The sequence below is a fragment of the Mobula hypostoma genome, chromosome 20, assembly GCF_963921235.1.
Source record: "Mobula hypostoma chromosome 20, sMobHyp1.1, whole genome shotgun sequence".
Taxonomy (NCBI): Eukaryota; Metazoa; Chordata; class Chondrichthyes; order Myliobatiformes; family Myliobatidae; genus Mobula; species Mobula hypostoma.
The window spans coordinates 2,187,451-2,209,280 of NC_086116.1; the positions used below are offsets into that span (position 1 = coordinate 2,187,451).

At 43.3% G+C, this 21,830-nt stretch overlaps 1 protein-coding gene across 1 annotated transcript in view; it reads right to left on the reverse strand.

Moving 5' to 3' along the window:
* The window catches only part of LOC134359153 (cilia- and flagella-associated protein 54-like), a 510,505-nt gene that overhangs the window by 64,909 nt on the left and 423,766 nt on the right, over positions 1-21,830 (reverse strand). The window contains exon 61 of the mRNA XM_063072102.1: positions 3,548-3,649. Coding sequence (XP_062928172.1) covers positions 3,548-3,649 — 102 coding nt within the window. The remainder of the gene's footprint in view (positions 1-3,547; positions 3,650-21,830) is intronic.

Here is a 21,830-nt window from a genome sequence, read left to right on the forward strand (position 1 = left end):
CTGAGGCTCCTGTACCTTCCCCCTGATGGTAGCAGCAAGAAGAGCAATGTCCTGGATGGTGGATGTTGCTTTCCTGCAATGTACTCAAAATCCACTACTTTTTGTAGGTTTCTCCATACAAGGAAATTGGTAAGGGAGAGCGAAAGGGGAGATAGCTGAGAGGATGATAAGCAGGAACTTCTGTTAAACAGCCTCAATTTTTCAATGGGATTACCTGTTCAAACAAAAGAGTAGCCTGAATGTTTCATCAGAAAGAAGGAGGAAGCTTATGCCAGTATAGGCATCTATTTCTTTTATATTTGGTTTATAGGGAAAGTAGGAGAGAATTTAGGAACATAGTTAGGAGGGCAAAACAAAGAAATACCTGGTAAGCAGGATTAAGCAGAAACCTGAACCATTTCATAAGTTTATCAGAAGCAAAAGGTTAACTCAGAGCAATATAGAAATCTATGTGTGGAGAGCCAGGGGACATGAGCTGGATCCGAAATGAATATTTCCTATTAGTATTCAGAGGCTAAGATGTTGAGCGCATGAGTTGAAACTTCATGTTATAGTTGTAGTAAAAATTGGTTAAACCCCACACAGAGTATTGTGTACAGTTCTGGTCACTACACTATAGGAAGGATGTGGCAGCAACAGAGAGAGTATGGAAGAGATTCATCAGGGTTTTGTCTGGAATGCAAAGCTGCAGTTATAAGGAGGGGTAATTGCAGTCAGGGTTTATTCTCACTGAAATGTGGGAGGCTGAGGGGAAATCTGAAAGCAATCTATAAATTCATGCTGGGCTTAGAAGTGTTAAATAGTTACAGGCTCTTTCTCAGAAGGGCAGAAAAAAACTAGGGGGGATTAAGGTGAGAGGGCAGATCATGGGGGATCTGAGGGTTTTTTCACACAGAGGATGGTGATTACATAGAACAAGGTGTCAAAGAAGGCGGAAAAAAACCTTTAGACAGAAAGGGAGTAGAGGGATATGGGCCAAATGCAGACAAATGGGATTAGTATGGATTGGCATCACAATTGGCATGGATGAGTTGGATTAAAAGCCTGTTGCTGTTTTGTACAACCCTGTGACTCCAAAGTCTGGGAGTTCAGGCATGCTTAGACAAACATGCAAGTCTCAAATGCAATAAGAAATGTCATATATGTCAAAGACCTCCAGCTGCTGGAGTCCTCATCTGTGTGCAATTCCACATCTCATAGATCATCTTCTACTCCTATTCTCTTATTCTAATTGTTACATTGTCTTCTTGATTACTAGATCAATTTTTAAAAAAAAAATATTCATTTTCCACAATTTCAACATCACTCAGAAAGCCAACATTTATTGTTTATCCCTATCTGCCCTTGAGAAGATTGTGGGGAGCAGTAGTCCATTTTTATTCAAACATAGTGCTAACAGGCCAGTTAGAACTCAACCACAAGGGGTTAGTTTGGAATCACATTCAGGACAAACTAGGTAAACATTACAAACATGGAAATTCCGCAGGTAATGGAAATCCAAAGCAACACATGCAAACTGCTGGGAGAACTCAGCAAGCAGGTAGCATCTAAGGAAATGAATAAACAGTTGATGCATTGTAATCTCCCCCATCTCTCCATCCCGACTTTATCCAAAGGCCATAAGGAAGAAGATGGTTGTTACACTGGCAGTTTTAATGGTCATCATTATTAGAATATTGTACAAATTCCAGATTTAAACTGTGATGATAGGATTTTCATTAATGACTTCTAGATTACTAGTCTGCTCCCAAAGCAGCACTACAGATATAAGGTCTTTGACTAGCTGCTTATTTCAAATGCTTAGGCATATAGACATTAAGAAAGAGGACGTGCTGGAGCTTTTGAAAAGCATTAAGTTAGATAAGTCGCCAGATCCAGACAAGATATACCCAAGCTACTGTAGGAAGTGAGGAGGAGATTGCTGAGCCTCTGGCAATAATCTTTGCATCATCAATAGGGATGGGAGAAGTACCAGAGGATTGGAAGGTTGCAAATGTTGTTCCCTTGTTCAAGAAAGGGGGTAGAGATAACCCAGGAAATTACAGACCATTGAGTCTTACTTCAGTGGTGGGCAAGTTGTTAGACAAGATTCTGAGAGGCAGGATTTATGAGCATTTGTAGAGACATAATCTGATTAGAGATAGTCAGCATGGCTTTGTCAAGGGCAGATTATGCCTTAAGAGGCTGATTGAATTCTTTGAGTATGTAACAAAACACATTGATGAAGGTAGAGCAGTGGATGTAGTGTATGTGGATTTCAGTAAGGCATTTGATAAGGTTCCCCATGCAAGGCTCATTCAGAAAGAAAGGAGACATGGGATCCAAGGAGATCCAGAATTGACTTGCCCAGAGAAGGCAAAGGGTGGTTGTTGATAGTTCATATTCTGCATGGAGGATGATGACAAGTGGTGTCCCATGGGGATCTGTTCTGGGACTCCTCCTCTTTGTGATTTTTATAAATGACCTGGATGAGGAAGTAGAAGGGTGGGTTAGTAAATTTGCTGATGACACAAAAGTTGGGAGTGCTGTGGATAGTCTGGAGGGTTATCAGCAGGACAACGATAGGATAAAGAACTGAGCTGAAAAGTGGCAAATGGAGTTCAACCCAGATAAGAGTGAAGTTGTTCATTTTGGTAGGTTAGTTCTGGTCACCTCACTACAGGAAGGATGTGGATAATAATAGAGAGAGTGCAGAGGATATTTATGAGGATGTTGCTTGGACTGGAGAACATGCCTTATGAGAATAGGTTAAGTGAACTTGGTCTTTTCTCCTTGGAGCAATGGAAGATGAGAGGTGACTGATAGAGGTGTATAAGATGATGGGAGGCATTATTCATGTGGATAGCCAGAGGCTTTTACCTAGAGCTGAAATGGCTAACATGAGGGGGCATAGTTTTAAGGTTCTTGGAAGTAGGTATAGAGGGGATATCATAAGTAGGTTTTTCACACAGAGTGGTGGCTGTGTGGCAGGCACAGCCAATGATGGTGACAGAGACAGATACAATAGTGTCTTTTAAGAGACTCTTAGATAGGTACCCGGAGCTTAGAAAAATAGAGGGCTATGTGGTAGGGAAATTCTAGGCAGTTTCTAGAGTGGGTTGCATGGTCGGCACAACATTGTGGGCTGAAGAGCCTGTAATGTGCTGTAGATTTCTACGTTCTATGTCTGTATTATTTAAATTTACTGTGAATAGACTTCAAAATGCCACTTGTAGAATTGCTGATTGTAAATTAATGCCATGTACAGCATTATCTATTCCTCTACATGTTTCGTTACTTTAGCTGAAAAGTACTTGTTTCAATCCCATTCTGTTAAATGCCTGACTATAATTTCTGCCACTGTGCATTTCCTTCACCTCAGGTTTCTTCATGCTTTCCAATTTCCTGGCTTTTCTGCACATGGACCAAACATATCCATCCTATTAGAAAGCAGCCCCCAATATTATCATTCTATCTTTGTTAGACCACATTTCATTTGTCATCAATGACTGTATCCGTTATACACTATGCAAAAGAATAAAATACTGTAAGGAATATTAATACCAACCTGATTTGCAGCCCTGATTGCAACCCATGCCAGGATTTTACATTTCGAGGGCTGTTTTAAAATAACCTGTAATATTTCTTTCAATCTTCCTTGGCCAGTTATCTTGTTAAAGAAAAACAAAGATATTGACATTTAATGCTTAAGTCGTCAGACTTTGTAGTCTGGAAATTAATTTGTGCATAAACTAAAATAGGACTATGTCGAGTACCAACACCATTTTGCTGCAATATAAAGTTTTTATGCATCAATCTTGTGCAATAACTTGGTGTTCAGTGGATGTTATTCCCAATGTTTTTTGCATTAATATACATTCATTGGAAATTGTTCATTTTGTAACTCCAAATGATAAAACTAATTGACAGCAAAAACATGGAACCAAGAATACATGTCAAAGTTTGCTTTTACTTTGAGTTATGACATAGTAGTGGGATGACATATGCCATTCAGCTATTATAACATATAACCGAAAATGAATTATTTAAACAAAGAATGCTCAATTAAACAATACACTTACATTATTCAAATATTACTGAAATATTAATTACACAACAAAAATACTTCCAGGAGCCATGCAAATTCATTAAAATCAACCTGCATTAATTGTCCATTAATACTCAAAGAACTGCAGGTACTTGGAATCTGAAATGTAAAGAAAAGATACTAGAAACACTCAGTATTGTACGCTTGTGGAGAGAGAAACGGAATTCATGTTTAACGTAGATGAGTGTTTAACAGAGGCCAATAGATACACAGAAACAAAGAAATGTCAGGAACACATCTGTACTCACAACTTGTCTCGCAAACTTACTTAAGCTTCCCCCCCCTCAACTTAAACCTATTCCCTCTAGCATTTTCTACCCTGGGAAAAAGACCATCTACTCAGTCAATGCCTCACATAATTTTATAAGTTTCTATCAGGTGAGTCCTCAGCCTCCACATGGTTGCTAGTCACTTCATAGACCACAACAGGATGACATCACTACTTTATACAGAAACGTAACCAGATTACAAGACTAAAGATATAGGAGCAGAATGAGGCCATTCAGCCCATCAAGACTGTTTGACCATTCCATCATGGTCAATTTATTATTGTTCTCAACTCCATTCTCCTGTCTTCTCTCCATAATCTTTGATGCCCTGACTAATCAAGATATCAACCTCTGCTTTAAATATCCCCAATGACTTGGCCTCCATAGCTGTGTCAATGAATTCCACAGATTCACCACTCTCCAGCTAAAGAAATTCTTCCTCATCTCTGTTCTAAATGGACGTCCCTCTATTCTGAGGCTGTACACTCTGGTGATAGACCCCCCCACCTCAACAAGCAGCCTCTGCATATCCACTCTAAACAGGTTTTTCTATATTCAATAGATTTCAATGAGATCCCCCCTAATTCTTCTAAACTCCAGCAAGAACAGGGTCAGAGCCATAAAAAGTAAATCATATATTAACCCTTTCAGGCCTGGAATATCTTGGGAACCTCCTCTGGACCCTTTACAATGTCAGCATATCATTTCTTAGATTAGGGGTACAAAACTGCTCACAATACTCCAAGTGCAATATGACCAATGCCTAATAAAGTTTTAGCATTGCAACTTTGCTTTTATATTCTAATCCTCACAAAATAAATATTATCATTGCATATCCTGCACAAGGACTCCCAAGTCCCCTTGCACCTCTGATTTTTGAATTTTCTCCCCATTTAAAAAATTGACTAGGCCTTCTTCCTTCTACCAAAGTGCATAATCATACACTTCCCTACACTAAGTTCCATTTTCCACTTCTTTGCCCATTCTCCTAATCTGTCTAAGTCCTTCTATAGACTCCCTGCTTCTTCAACACTACCTGCCCCTCCACTTACCATTGTATCATCTGCAAACTTACCCACAAAGACATCAATTCTGTCATCCAAATCATTGACGTATAATGAGAAAACAAGCGTCCCAACACTGCCCTCTGTGAAACATAGCTAGTGTGGTACCTTGTCAAAGGCCTTCTGAAAATCCATGTAAACAACATCCACTAACTCTCCTTTGTCTATGTTGCCTGTTATTTTCCAGCAGTTTATCAGACAATATTTCCCCTTAAGGAAACCATGCTGACTTTGGCCTATTTTATCATATGCCTCCAAATTCCCTGAAAATTCATGCTTAATAATGGATTCCAATATCTTATCACAGAAGTCAGGCTGCCTGGCCTACAATTTCCTTTATTCTGCCTCCCTCCCTTCTTAAACAGGGTTTGACGTCTGCAATTTTCTAATTCTCTGGAACCATTCCAGAATGTAATGGTTCTTGAAAGATCACTACCGATGCCTCCACAAAGTCTTCAGCTACACCTTTCAGACCCTGATGTGTAGTCCATCTGGTCCAGATGACACCTACCTTCAGACCTTTCAGCTTCCCAAGCACCTTCTTCATAAGTAATAGCAACCATATTCACTTCTTCCAGAGGCATCCTTGAAATTCTGGCATACACCTAGTGTCTTCCACAGTGAAGCCTGACACAAACTTTCACTCAACACACATAAAAAATGCTGGTGAATGCAGCAGGCCAGGCAGCATCTATAGGAAGAGGTACAGTCGACATCTCAGGCCGAGATCCTTCGTCAGGAGTAACTGAAAGAAGAGATAGTAAGAGATTTGAAAGTGGAAGGGGAAGATCTGAAATGATAGGAGAAGACTGGAGGGGGAGGGATGGAGCTAAGAGCTGGAAAGTTGATTAGCAAAAGGGATACGAGGCTGGAGAAGGGAGAGGATCATGGACGGGAGGCCTAGGGAGAAAGAAAGAGGGAGGGGGAGGGGAGCCAAGAGGATGAAGAGCAGGCAAGGAGTTATAGTGAGAGGGACAGAGGGAGAAAAAAGAGAGAGAGTAAAAAGCAGGAAAAATTATATAAATAATAAATAAATAAATAAGGGATGGGGTTCGAAGGGGAGGTGGGGCATTAACGGAAGTTAGAGAAGTCAATGTTCATGCCATCAGGTTGGAGGCTACCCAGACGGAATATAAGGTGTTGTTCCTCCAACCTGAGTGTGGCTTCAGCTTTACAGTAGAGGAGGCCATGGATAGACATGTCAGAATGGGAATGGGACGTGGAATTAAAATGTGTGGCTACTGGGAGATCCTGCTTTCTCTGGCGGACAGAGTGTAGGTGTTCAGCAAAGCGGTCTCCCAGTCTGCGTCGGGTCTCGCCAATATATAGAAGGCCACATCGGGAGCACCGGACGCAGTATATCACCCCAGCCGACTCACAGGTGAAGTGTTGCCTCACCTGGAAGGACTGTCTGGGGTCCTGAATGGTGGTGAGGGAGGAAGTGTAAGGGCATGGGTAGCACTTGTGCTCCACCTCCCTTTCATACCCCATCCCTTATTTATTTGTTTATTATTATTTTTTTTTCTTTTCCTTTTTTTCCTCTCTTTTTTCTCCCTCTGTCCCTCTCACTATAACTCCTTGCCCATCCTCTGGGCTTCCCCCCACCTTTCTTTCTCCCTAGGCCTCCCGTCCCATGATCCTCTCCCTTCTCCAGCCTCGTATCCCTTTTGCCAATCAACTTTCCAGCTCTCAGCTCCATCCCTCCCCCTCCTGTCTTCTCCTATCATTTCAGATCTCCCCCTCCCACTTTCAAATCTCTTACCATCTCTTCCTTCAGTTAGACCTGATGAAGGGTCTTGGCCTGAAACGTCGACTGTTCTTAGAGATGCTTCCTGGCCTGCTGCGTTCACCAGCATTTTTTATGTGTGTTACTTGAATTTCCAGCATCTACAGATTTCCTCGTGTTTGCGTTTACAAAATTTCATTCACCATTTCTTTGCTCCCCCATTACTATTTCCGCAATTTCATTTTCCAGTGGGCTGATATCCACCCTCACCTCTCTTTTACTCTTTATATGGTTAAAAAAACTTTTGTGTCCCCTTTTAAATTATTGGCTAGCCTACTTTCAAATTTCATCTTTTCTCACCTTATGTCATTTTTAGTTGCTTCTGTTGGCTTTAAAAAGCTTCCCAATCCTCTAACTTCCCACTAACTTTTGCAATATTACAAGCCCTCTCTTTTAAGGCCTTAAGACATAAAAGCAGAATTAGGCCATTTAGTTCATCGAGTCTGCTCTTCCATTTCATGATGGCTGATTCATTTCCCTCTCAACCCCATTCTCCTACCATCATTCCATCCATGTCAACTTGCTGCCGTTGTCAACATCTGATAGTTTGTGTTAATTTTTAATTTTAATTTAGCCACATTAATGATGGATAAATATGTAGGCGCGATCTTTATGAGTCTGAAGGCAGTGAAGACTCGAATTCTAATCCTGCTACAAAACAGAAACTACAGAAAGTGCGTTCATACAATGTTACATACCTGGAGCATGGTTTTATTCCATTCTTGTCAGATCAGCGACACCCATGTGTTTATAGTAATGTCTAATGAAGCCATGAAACCATTAATTTTGCAGGAACACTTCCGTAAAAGACACCCTGAAAAGGCTACTTATGTTATTACTCAGTACCAGAAGATGAAAGAACCATTTGAAAAGCATTCCACACTTGAGTCATTTGCCAAGAAAGCTAAAAATGTCCTTGATAGTGGTCTCATTGCCTCTTGTAACATTTCCAAGATAATAGCAAAGTGTGGAAAATATCATACAATTGGTGAAAGATTAATAATGCCTATTGTATCAGAAGCGCTCACTACAGTTCTCAAAATGGATACCAATTCTCCTTAGTAATAACTCTGTAGCTCATCATATTGACAAAATGTGTGAAGACATTGAGTATCAACTATGAACAGAGCCACAAAAAACAGAATTTGGGATACAACTGGATGAGTCAACTGTGCGAGACAATGAGGCATTGCTAATGGCATATGTATGGTTTATCAAAAATTGAAAAGTTTACGAAAAGATTCTCCTTGGTAAGAAGTTAAAAACAATCATCATCGGAGAATCAATCTATAATGAGCTCAAAATATATATTGAGAATAAATGTATTCTGATTAGAAACATGATTTCTTGTGCAACAAATGGAGAATTACATATGACAGTTCACCATGCTGGTAATTTATATAAAAAAGAAATTCCAACTCTGTTTGCAATCCATTGCGTAATTCATCATCAACATCTCGCAGCCAAAAACCTCAGCCAGTGACTTTTTTCAAGCATGACTTAAGTAATATCTGCTATTAACAAAATTAAACCTCATCCACTAAATTGCAGATTATTTCGCCAGTTATGCCAAGATAACTATGAAGAGTTTGAACATTTGCTTCTTCACACTGAAGTGCATTGGCTATCAAAAGGTTGCTGCTTAAAACGTTTATTTGATATTTTTGACACTGTGGTTGAACTTTTGCTCAAAGTCGACAAGAGCTTGGGAAACAAGATTGAACTTCTACGTGGAGATGCGGCATACCTTGCCGATCTGTATGACAAAATGAGCATTATAAATACGAAACTGTAGGGTGAGAATTTCAATTTCAGGCAAAAAGTGCAGTGTCCACTTTTATCAGAAAACTAGTAATATATAAGCAAAACATTGGAAGAAGAATGTTCTCACAGTTTCCCTGCATGGAACATACGGCACTCTCTTTCACAGACAGTGATTTGCAAAAGTACCACTTACACCTGCAGTCACTGAAGAAGGATTTTCAGAATCAATTCAAGGATTTGAATGATCTGGGAATTTCAGACTGGGTAATTAACCCATTTCCTTACAAGGTGGAAGAACAGGAAGAGAGCTTGCAAGAAGTTATTGAAATTCAGAATGATAAAAAAGCAAAAATGCTTTTCAAAAATGTTGGCTTTTGTGATATTGGCTATACGGTCATATGGAGTTTCCTGGTCTTTGGAGAAAAGCCAATCTGCTCTTCATTGCATTTCCTTCCTCCTACCTTGTTGAAAGAGTCTTTAGTGCAGTGAACCACATACAGGTTTCCCCTGCCATCCGAAGGTAGAGCGTTCCTATGAAACGGTTCGTAAGCCGACATGTCGTAAAGCAAAGAAGCAATTACCATTTATTTATATGGGAAAATTTTGCGAATGTTCGCAGATCCAAAAATAACCTACCAAATCGTGCCAAATAACACATAAAACCTAAAATAACAGTAACATATAGTAAAAGCAGGAATGATATGATAAATACACAGCCTATATAAAGTAGAAATACTTTTCCACAATCATTGCCGGCACTGTTCTCCCGAGCGAAAATCTCACGCAAGTGCTGTTGGCAAAAACACTCTCTCCAGTGACCTTCAAGCTATGAAACTGCCAAATCATACCAAATAACATGTAAAAATACACAGCCGATATAAAGTAGAAATAATGTGTGTACAGAGTAGTATCACTTACCAGAATTGGGACAGCGCCGAGCACACTGATAATGGTGTGTTAGGCTGAGTCGTCACAGATTGGGGTGATGCAGTGGCCCCCACCCTCCGGGCAGCGAACCAATACTGATCCGCGAAGCATGCAAGGGTACAGCGGTAGCCGGGACGCATCCGGCACATCTTTAAGAAAAAAGCCAAAATAAACATGCTAATTAATTACGTGTCAGGTGACACCTAATTAATTAGCATGTTTATTTCGGCTTTTTTCTTTAAGATGTGCTGTGTGCCCCCCGGCTACCGCTGCATTCTCCGCGAATCAGTATTTGTCCGCGGCCTAGGTGTTGGGGTGGTGGGACACTGGGGTGTCATCTCGTCATCTGTTTCCATTAGAGCAGGCAGCTCATCTTCTCCTATGACCGCCCACCTCGATGTCGAAGGTCGAGGTTCGTCGTCTGCTGTAGCTGATGTGGAAGGCTTGCTTGACTGCTGAGCCTCGTGCATTTTTCTATCATACAGTTCTTTGTACGCACTCAAACCATCCTGCAAATATGCCCTAAACCGACATACCCTTTCAAAATTAAAGTCGTACTTTATCATTGCAGCGAAAATCTCACACAGTTGCTTCACTTTCGTTACTGCATTCGGTTTCGATTGTTATCCTTTGCTCTTCCAATTGCATCAGCTCTTCATCTGTCAGTTCTTGGTCATGGGATGCCAAAACCTCTTCAACATCATATTCGTCAACTTCCACAAGCCAAACTCACTTTATCCTTACTTCGTTCACCACGATCAAAAGGCTTAATTATGTCTAGTTTTACGCTAAGTGTAACACCCTTACAAGCTCTTTCAGGCTTTTCCGACACCTTAGAACTCATTTTGATAACGGCTGCTCACAGGCATGTGTTTAAGCAATGCTGGCGAGAATGCAGCTCTGAACCCGGGGGAGAGCGGCTGCTCAGGGCGCGCGCTGCCTTTTACTGCGTGCTGATTTTTTCGCGCGCTGATTTTTTATCGTGCACTGATTTTTTTCGTAACAGTGAAAACACCTTCTGTTAGCGAAAACAGGGTACTAATGTAGGTCTTTCGTAACAGTGAGGTTTCGTAAAGTGAACGTTCGAAAAGCGGGGGACACCTGTACTCACAAGAAACAGAAACTGGTTGTACATTGTTACACGTGGCTTTTGCTGTCACAACTTGAACCAGGTATTTCAACTCCTGCTAAAAACCATCAGGCTCAAGGATCACATTGATATTGAAGTTGCTATACAGCGCACAGGTACTGTGTAAGCTAGGTTGAAAGACAAATAAAAATTTGAAGCAGCATCATTTTTCTCATGTTAGCATATGGTAGACATATTTGTTACACTAGGGGGGTGGCAGAAAGTATATTGTGCCTAAAGAGAAATGCTGGCAAGTATGAATGTGCTTTTGAGGGCATTGGGAAGTATGAAAGTGTTTTAGAGGGGTGTTGGCATAAAGGAGGTTAGGAAATACTGATCTCAGCCTTTCAAAATTCGATAGGCTTCAATGAGATCTCATGTTCTTCTAAATTCCAGTAAGTAAAGGCTCAGAGCCAACAATTACTCTTTATAGAATAAGCCTTTCATTCCTGGAATTGTTCTTGTTAGTCTCTTCTGAACCTTCTCCAATGTCAGCACATCACTTCTTAAATAAGGGGTCCTCAATTGCTCAGAATATTCCAAGTGAGGCCTCAGCAGAGCCTTTTAAAGCCTCAGCATTACATCCTTGCTTTTATACTCTAGTTCTCTTGAAATGAATGCTAATATTGCATTTGCCTTCCTCATCACTGACTCAATCTGCAAGTTAACCTTTAGGGAATCCTGCCCTCTCTTTTGCTTTTATGTTGACATTGACTTCCCTTGTCAGTCACGGTTGTGTCATCCTGCCTTTAGAGTACTTCCTTTTTTTTGGATGTATTGGGGTGTATGGGGAGTCAGGGAGGGGTAGCACCTCTGGTGGGGGAACATGTCGCGTCCTTTTCAAGGCGGTTAGTCCACCCTTGGTCCCCACCTGGCACTCAGCTCTCACCTGTGGCTCCCCGTAGCTATTTTCATGCAAAAGCAGCCACACCCCAGGCAGCGGCTTCGACAAGCTGGCTAAACCAGGTGAGGGTAGCCGACGGGTCTCAAACCCTCGGTGAGATATGGAGTTGTCTATCCCAGCATGTGAAGACGGACTCTGGCGGATTAAGCGGACGAGACCAATGGAAGGTCCAACGGTCAAGAAGGCGGTCTCTGCAAGCGTCGTGGAATGTGTTGAGCACAAGACACAGAAGACGTCCTGGTCATCCACTGCGCCTAGTCCCATCTCCAGCCATCTCCACTCTTGTCTTGCCACTGGATCCAGATGGGAATTGGGAAGAGAGAGTGAGGCTGACGCTGCTCAACTCTCCCTCACTTAAATCCAAATTACACGCTAGTCTCGACACCATCATAATGCTGTCGAGGTCCTTATCAACGTCGACAATGTATGAATACATCTTGTACCTTCTGAACTTCTCCCAGAAACTTCAGCCATTGCTGCTCTGCCATTATTCCTGCTTATGCCTCTTTCCAATCAACTTTGGCCAGTGGCTCACTCATGCCTCTGTAATTCTATCTGACTTTAGCTTCTCCCTCGCAAATTTTAGGGTCACAAGCTGCTCTAAAAAGTCACCTTGCGGGCATGCTACAAATTCTGTCTCCTGGGATCCAACACCAACCTGATTTTCCAAATGTACCCACATGTTGAAATCCCCCATGTCTATTGTAATATTGCCCTTTTGACATACCTTTTCTATCTCCTGTTGTAATTTGCAGTCCACATCCTGGCTACTGTTTGGAGGTCTTTATATAAGTCCCATCAGGACTTTTTGACCTTTGCAGTTTCTTTACCCAAAAAGATTTTATACTTTCCCATCCTATGTCACCACTTCCTAAAGTTTTGATTTCATTTGTTACCAACAGAACAATGCCACCCCCTCTGTCTACCTGCCTGTCCTTTCAATACAGTGTGCATCCTTGAATGTTAAGATCCCAACTGTAATCTTGCTTCAGCAACGACTCAGCGATGCCCACAATGTCACACCTGCCAATCTCTAACTGCACAAGATCATCTACCATGTTCTGTATACTGCGTACACTTAAATAAAACACCTTCCGTCCTGTATCTGTCACCCTTTTTGATCTTGTCCCTCTTTTTCACTGCAACTCATCCCACTGACTGTAAATTTGCTCTATCATCTGCCTGTTCTTCCTGACAGTCTCACCACATACTGTCTATCACTCTGGCTTCCATCCCCCGCCAAATTAGTTTCAACACTCCCCAACAGCTCTAGCAAATCTGCCTTCAAGGACATTGATTCCCCTCTGGTTCAAGTGTAACATGTCCCCTTTGTACAGGTCATACCTTAGCCAGGAGAGATCCAAATGATCCAGAAATCTGATACCTTACCCACTGCATTCATCTGTCAAATCATTCTATTGTTATTTTCAGTGGTGGGTCCCACAGGCAGCAATCCAGAGATTGCTACCCTGGAGGTCCTGCTTTTCAGCTTTCTACCTCGCTGCCTAAGTTCTCTCTCCAGGACTTCCTTGCTTTTCCTATCAATGTTATTGGTGCCAATATGTATCAAAACTTCTGGCTGCTCACCCACCCCCTTTAGAATGTCATGGACCCAATCTGCGATGTCCCTGACCCTGGAACCTGGGAGACAACATACCATCCCAGTGGCTCTATCGCATCCACAGTATCTCATATCTACTCCTCTAACAATGGAATTCCCTATCACTAATGCAGTCCTCTCTCTTCTCCTCTCCTTCCCTTTTAAGCCACAGTACCAGATTCGGAGCCAGAGATCCGATCACTGTGGCTATCCCCTCAGTAGTTCATCCATCACAATAGTATCCAAAACGTGATGCATTATTGAGAGAAATGGCCACAGTGTTCTCTGTGATGGATGCCCTTTTTACATCCCTCTACTGACAGACATCAATTTACCTGCATCCTGCAACTTAGAGGTGACTACTTCCTTATACCTCCTACCTATCATCTCCTCAGTTTCCCGATTGAGCCAAAGGTCATTGAGTTGCAACTCCAGTTCCTTAATACATTCTGTAAAGAGCTGCAAAGATGATGATGAAAGAGCTGCAGCTCAGTGCACCTGGTGCAGATGTGTTTATCCAGGAGGCTGGAAATCTCCCAGAATTTCCATAGCTCATATAATGAACACAACACAGCCCGTGGCGCCATTCTCACTGCTCTAACTATGCACTAACAGATGAATAATGAAGAATAAAGAGGAAGAAAGAAGAAGAAAAAATTCACTCTATACTTATATCATCCAGGCCTGTTCTTGCCAATGCCTCCCCAGTCTAACACTGGTCCACTCACACAATGGCCACTCCTCTTGCCCCTACCTTATGTTGTTGCTTTTATGTTACTTTTGACTTCTCTTGTCAGCCTAAGCTAGTTGCATCATGCTCCTTTTAGAATACTTCGTCTTTTGTGGGATGTATCTATCCTCTGCCTTGCAAATTGCTCCCATAAACTCCAGTTATTGCCGTTCTGCCATCATCCCTGCTTGCGTTCCTATCCAATCAGGTTTGGCCAGTTCCTCTCTCATAACCCCATAACTCCATTTACTCTACTGTAATATCAGTTTTTATGATGTTGTTAAGGGATGATATTTGGCCAGAACACCAACACAACTTCAAAGTCTTGCCAAGAGATCTTTTATCCACGGACCGATTAGAGATAAAGGTGGGAAGATGTGCCTGGAGGCTTTAAAAGTGAGCGAGGTCCTCATAAAAATACTTCTCTTTGGTATTCACCAATGAAAGGGAACTTGATGACGGTGAGGACAATATGAGTGAGGTTGATGTTCTGGAGCATGTTAATATTAAAGGAGAAGAGGTGTTGGAGTTGTTAAAATACATTAGGACGGATAAGTCCCCGGGGCCTGATGGAATATCCCCCAGGCTGCTCCACGAGGCGAGGGAAGAGATTGCTAAGCCTCTGGCTAGGATCTTTATGTCCTCGTTGTCCACGGGAATGGTACCAGAGGATTGGAGGGAGGCAAATGTTGTCCCCTTGTTCAAAAAAGGTAGTAGGGATAGTCCGGATAATTATAAACCAGTGAGCCTTACGTCTGTGGTGGGAAAGCTGTTGGAAAAGATTCTTAGATATAGGATCTATGGGCATTTAGAGAATCATGGTCTGATCAGGGACAGTCAGCATGGCTTTGTGAAGGGCAGATCGTGTCTAACAAGCCTGATAGAGTTCTTTGAGGAGGTGACCAGGCTTGGTCAGATGAGGGTAGTGCAGTGGATGTGATCTACATGGATTTTAGTAAGACATTTGACAAGGTTCCACACGGTAGGCTTACTCAGAAAGTCAGAAGGCATGGGATCTAGGGGGGTTTGGCCAGGTGGATTCAGAATTGGCTCGCCTGCAGAAAGCAGAGGGTCATAGTGGAGGGAGTACATTTGAATTGGAGGGTTGTGATTAGTGGTGTCCCACAAGGATCGGTTCTGGGACCTCTACTTTTCGTGATTTTTATTAACGACCTGGATGACAGGGTAGAAGGTTGGTTTGGCAAGTTTGCAGACGTCACAAAGGTTAGACCATAAGACCTTAAGACAAAGGAGCAGAAGTCAGCCCTTCGGCCCATCGAGTCTGCTCTGCCATTTTGTCATGAGCTGATCCATTCTCCCATTTAGTCCCACTCCCCCACCTTCTCACCATAACCTTTGATGCCCTGGCTGCTCAGATACCTATCAATCTCTGCCTTAAATACACCCAATGACTTGGCCTCCACTGCTGCCTATGGCAACAAATTCCATAGATTCACCACCCTCTGGCTAAAAAAATTTCTTCGCATCTCTGTTCTGAATGGGTGCCCTTCAATCCTTAAGTCATGCCCTCTTGTACTAGACTCCCCCATCATGGGAGACAACTTTGCCACATCCACTCTGTCCATGCCTTTCAACATTCAAAATGTTTCTATGAGGTTCCCCCTCATTCTTCTAAACTCCAAGGAATACAGTCCAAGAGCGGACAAACGTTCCTCGTATGATAACCCTCTCATTCCCGGAATCATTCTAGTGAATCTTCTCTGTACCCTCTCCAATGTCAGCACATTCTTTCTTAAATAAGGAGACCAAAACTGCCCACAGTACTCCAAGTCAGGTCTCACCAGCGCCTTATAGAGCCTCAACATCACATCCCTGCTCCTATACTCTATTCCTCTAGAAATGAATGCCAATATTGCATTCGCCTTCTTCACCACCGACTCACCCTGGAGATTAACCTTAAGGGTATCCTGCAGGAGGACTCCCAAGTCCCGTTGCATCTCAGAACTTTGAATTCTCTCCCTATTTAAATAATAATCTGCCCATTTATTTCTTCTGCCAAAGTGCATACCCATACACTTTCCAACATTGTATTTCATTTGCCACTTCTTTGCCCATTCTTCTAATCTACCCAAGTCTCTCTGCAGACTCTGTTTCCTCAGCACTCCCAGCCCCTCCACCTATCTTCGTATCATCAGCAAACTTCACCACAAAGCCATCTATTTCATAATCCAAATCGTTAATGTACAACGTAAAAGAAGTGGCCCCAACACAGACCCCTGTGGAACACCACTGGTAACCGACAGCCAACCAGAATAGGATCCCTTTATTCCCACTCTCTGTTTCCTGCCAATCAGCCAATGCCCTATCCACATCTGTAACTTTCCTGTAATTCCATGGGCTCTTATCTTGTTAAGTAGCCTCATGTGTGGCACCTTGTCAAAGGCCTTCTGAAAATCCGAATATACAACATCCACTGCATCTCCCTTGTCTAGCCTACTGATAATTTCCTCAAAAAATTGTAATAGGTTTGTCAGGCAGGATTTTCTTTTAAGGAAACCATGCTGAGTTCTGCCTATCTTGTCATATGCCTCCAGGTACTCTGTAACCTCATCCTTGACAATCGACTCCAACAATTTCCTAACCACCTATGTCAAGCTAACAGGTCTATAATTTCCTTTTTGCTTCCTTGCCCCCTTCTTAAATAGAGGAGTGACATTTGCAATCTTCCAGTCCTCTGGAACCATGCCAGAATCTATCGATTTTTGAAAGATCATCGCTAATGCCTCCACAATCTCCACAGCTACTTCCTTCAGAACACGCGGGTGCATTCCATCTGGTCCGGGAGATTTATCTACCTTTAGACTATTCAGCTTCCTGAGTACTTCCTCTGCCGTAATTGTGACTGCGCACACTTCTCTTCCCTGCCACCCATGAGTGTAGACTGATGCAAAATACTCGTTCAGTTCCTGCGCCATCTCCTTATCTCCCATTACAATTTCTCCAGCATCATTTTCTATCGGTCCTATATCTACTCTCACTTGTCTTTTACTCTTTATATACTTGAAAAAGTGTTTGGTATCCCTTTTGATATTATTTGCTAGCTTCCTTTCATAATTCCTCTTTTCCCTCTTAATGACCTTCTTAATTTCCTTTTGCAAGCTTTTAAAAACTTCCCAATCCTCTGTCTTCCCACTAATTTTTGCCTCCTTGTATGCCCTCTCCTTTGCTTTAACTTTGGCTTTGACTTCTCTTGTCAACCACGGTTGCATCCTTTTTCCATTCGAAAATTTCTTCTTCTTTGGAATAATTTCACAGTGAACTCAATCATGTTATGATCACTGGCTCCTAAAGGTTCCTTCACCTCAATCTCTCTAATCACCTCCAGTTCATTACACAATACCCAATCCAGTACAGCCGATCCCCTAGTGGGCTCAACAACAAGCTGTTCTAAAAAGCCATCTCGCAGACATTCTACAAATTCTCTCTCTTGAGATCCAGTGCCGACCTGATTTTCCCAATTCACTCGCATGTTAAAATCCCCCACAATTATCATAACACTGCCCTTCTGACAATCCTTTTCTATTTCCTTTTGTAATTTGGAGTCCACATCACTGCAGCTGTTTGGAGGCCTGTATATAACTGCCATCAGGGTCCTTTTACCCCTGCGATTTCTTAGCTCAACCCATAAAGATCCTGCACCATCCGATCCGATGTCACCTCTTTCTAATGATTTGATATCATTTCTTACCAATAAAGCCACACCTCCCCCTCTGCCTACCTTCCTATCCTTCCGATACACTGTGTATTCTTGGACGTTCAGCTCCCAGAGATATGCATCCTTTAGCCACGTCTCAGTGATGGCCACAATGTCATACCTGCCAATCTGTAGCTGTATGACAAGATCACCCACCTTATTCCTTATGCTGCGTGCATTTAACTATAACACCTTAAGACCAGTATTTGGTACATTTCTCTTTGATTGCACTGCAACTCATCCCAATGGCTACCATTTTGCCCCATCACCTGCCTGTCTTTCTTGATGTCTTTGCTGCTCACTATCTTAGATTTATTTCTGTTTTCCCCTTCCTCCGCTCTAACATTCTGGTTCCCATCCCCCTGCCAAATTAGTTTAAACCCTCCCTAACAGCTCTATTAAACCTTCCTGCCAGGATATTGGTCCCCTTCAGGTTCAGGTGTAACCTGTCCGTTTTGAACAGGTCATACTTCCCCCAGAAGAGATCCCAATGATCCAAGAATCTGAAGCCCTGCCCCCTGCACCAGTCTCTCAGCCACACATTCATCTGCTTGATCCTACTATTCTTGCCCTCGCTAGCACGTGGCACAGGTAGCAATCCCGAGATTACTACGCTGGAGGTCCTGCTTCTCAGCTTCCTTCCTAACTCCCGGAAATCTGTCTTCAGGACCTCCTCCCTTCTCCTATCTATGTCATTGGTACCAACATGTACCAAGACAACTGGCTGCTCGCCCTCTCCCTTCAGAATATTCTGGACTCGATCCGAGATATCCCGTTCCCTGGCACCTGGGTGGCAACACACCATGCGGGTATCTCTGTCAGGCGCACAGAATCTCCTGTCTGTTCCCCTGACTATGGAATCCCCTATGACTACCACATTCCTCCTCTCCCTCCTTCCCTCCTGCACAACAGCACCAGGCTCAATGCCAGACACCTGGTCACCGTGGGCATCCCCTGTCAGGTCATCCCCCTCAACAGTATCCAGAACAAGATACTTGTTACTGTAGGCGGGGGGGGGGGGCGGGCAGCCACAGGTGTGCTCTCCACTATCCGGGCATTTTCCTTCCCTCTCCTGACAGTCACCCAGTTTTCTGACCCCTGTAGCCCAGGGATGACTACCTCCCTGTAGCTCCTGTTGATCACCTCTTCATTTTCCCTGATAAGCAGTAGGTCATCAAGCTGTTGCTCCAGATCCCTAACACCGTCTCTCAGAAGCTGCATCTCAGTGCACCTGGCACAGATGTGGCCATCAGGGAGGCTGGAGGTCTCCCAGGATTCCCACATCTGACACCCTGAACAAAGCACTAACCCTGCAGGCATGCTATCTAATTATACAGGAATGAAACAGGAGAAATAAGTCTACTCACCCACTTACCTCGCCAAACACACAAACTTTTTAAACCGTTAGCTCGTACCGTTAACTGTGTGAGCTCTACTGTTCCTCTGTCTGGGCCAATTCACCAAGGGGAGCAAAAAGAGCTGGTGCCTCGCTCTCGCCTCTTCCCGTTACCGCCGAAGCCTGTTGAAGCCAAAGCCCTACACTCTGCTACCACTTACTCCGCAGCCCGCTGTATAGGGCGGTCTCCTTTTTAAACTCTCCGCGCTGTCCTGTCTACGTCATGCGCCCGTGCAGTCTCGTCCTTCTTGCACTCAAAGAAGTTTTTTAAAAAACTGCCTTCCTTCAGAATTCAGCTCCCACGCCGCTCTGCTTGTCCCGATCCAAAAGAAAGCCATTGGAAGTAACCTTCCTTTTTAAACTCTCCGCGCTGTCTTGTCTACGCCACGCGCCTACACAGTCTCGACCTTCTTGCACTCGAAGAAGTTTTTAAAAGAACTGCCTTCTTTCAGAATTCAGCTCCCACGTTGCTCTGCTTGTCCCGATCCAAAAGGTTGGTGGTATTGTAGATAGTGTAGAGGATTGTCAAAAATTGCAGAGAGACATTGATAGGATGCAGAAGTGGGCTGAGAAGTGGCAGATGGAGTTCAACCCCGAGAAGTGTGAGGTGGTACACTTTGGAAGGACAAACTCCAAGGCAGAGTACAAAGTAAATGGCAGGATACTTGGTAGTGTGGAGGAGCAGAGGGATCTGGGGGTACATGTCCACAGATCCCTGAAAGTTGCCTCACAGGGAGATAGGGTAGTTAAGAAAGCTTATGGAGTGTTAGCTTTCGTAAGTCGAGGGATAGAGTTTAAGAGTCGCGGGGTAATGATGCAGCTCTATAAAACTCTGGTTAGGCCACACTTGGAGTACTGTGTCCAGTTCTGGTCGCCTCACTATAGGAAGGATGTGGAAGCATTGGAAAGGGAACAGAGGAGATTTACCAGGATGCTGCCTGGTTTAGAAAGTATGCATTATGATCAGAGCTAGGGCTTTATTCTCTGGAGAGAAGGAGGATAAGAGGAGACATGATAAACATTTCACAAGACAAAGGAGCAGAAGTAGGCCATTTGGCCCATCGAGTCTGCTCTGCAGCTCCCCCATGAGCTAAACTATTCACCCATCTAGTTCCAATTTCCGGCTTTTTCCCCATATCCCTTGATACCCTGACTAATTAGATACCTGTCAATCTCCTCCTTAAACACCGTCAATTATTGGGCCTCCACGGCTGTATGTGGCAACAAATTCCACAAATCCACGACCCTCTGACTAAAAAAATTTCTCCTCATCTCTGTTTTAACTGGGTACCCTGTAATTCTAAGACTATGGCCTCTTGTCCTGGACTCACCCACCAAGGGAAATAACCTTTCCACATCTACTCTGTCCAACCCTGTCAACATTCGAAATGTTTCTATGAGATCCCCTCTCATTCTTCTATACTCTAATGAATACAGTCCAAGAGCCAACAAACGCTCCTCATATGTTAGCCCCTGCATTCCAGGAATCATCCTCGTAAATCTCCTCTGAACTCTCTCCAACATCATAGAAACATAGAAACATAGAAAATAGGTGCAGGAGTAGGCCATTCGGCCCTTCGAGCCTGCACCGCCATTTATTATGATCATGGCTGATCATCCAACTCAGAACCCAGCCTTCCCTCCATACCCCCTGACCCCTGTAGCCACAAGGGCCATATCTAACTTCCTTTTAAACATAGCTAATGAACTGGCCTCAACAGTTTGCTGTGGCAGAGAATTCCACAGATTCACCACTCTCTGTGTGAAGAAGTTTTTCCTAATCTCGGTCCTAAAAGGCTTCCCCTCTATCCTCAAACTGTGACCCCTCGTTCTGGACCTCCCCAACATCGGGAACAATCTTCCCGCATCTAGCCTGTCCAATCCCTTTAGGATCTTATACGTTTCAATCAGATCCCCCCTCAATCTTCTAAATTCCAACGAGTACAAGCCCAGTTCATCCAGTCTTTCTTCATATGAAAGACCTGCCATCCCAGGAATCAATCTGGTGAACCTTCTTTGTACTCCCTCTATGGCAAAGATGTCTTTCCTCAGATTAGGGGACCAAAACTGCACACAATACTCCAGGTGTGGTCTCACCAAGGCCTTGTACAACTGCAGTAGTACCTCCCTGCTCCTCTACTCGAATCCTCTCGCTATAAATGCCAGCATACCGTTCGCCTTTTTCACCGCCTGCTGTACCTGCATGCCCACTTTCAATGACTGGTGTATAATGACACCCAGGTCTCGTTGCACCTCCCCTTTTCCTAAAAGATAGGGGGCCCAAAACTGCACACAGTATTCCAAATGAGGTCTGACTAATGCCCCAGAGAGCCTCATCAACACCCCTTTACTCTTATACACTATTCCTCTTGAAATGAATGCCAACATAGCATTCACGTTCCTTACCGCCGATCCAACTTGGTGGTTCACCTTTAGGGTATCCTGCACGAGGACGCCCA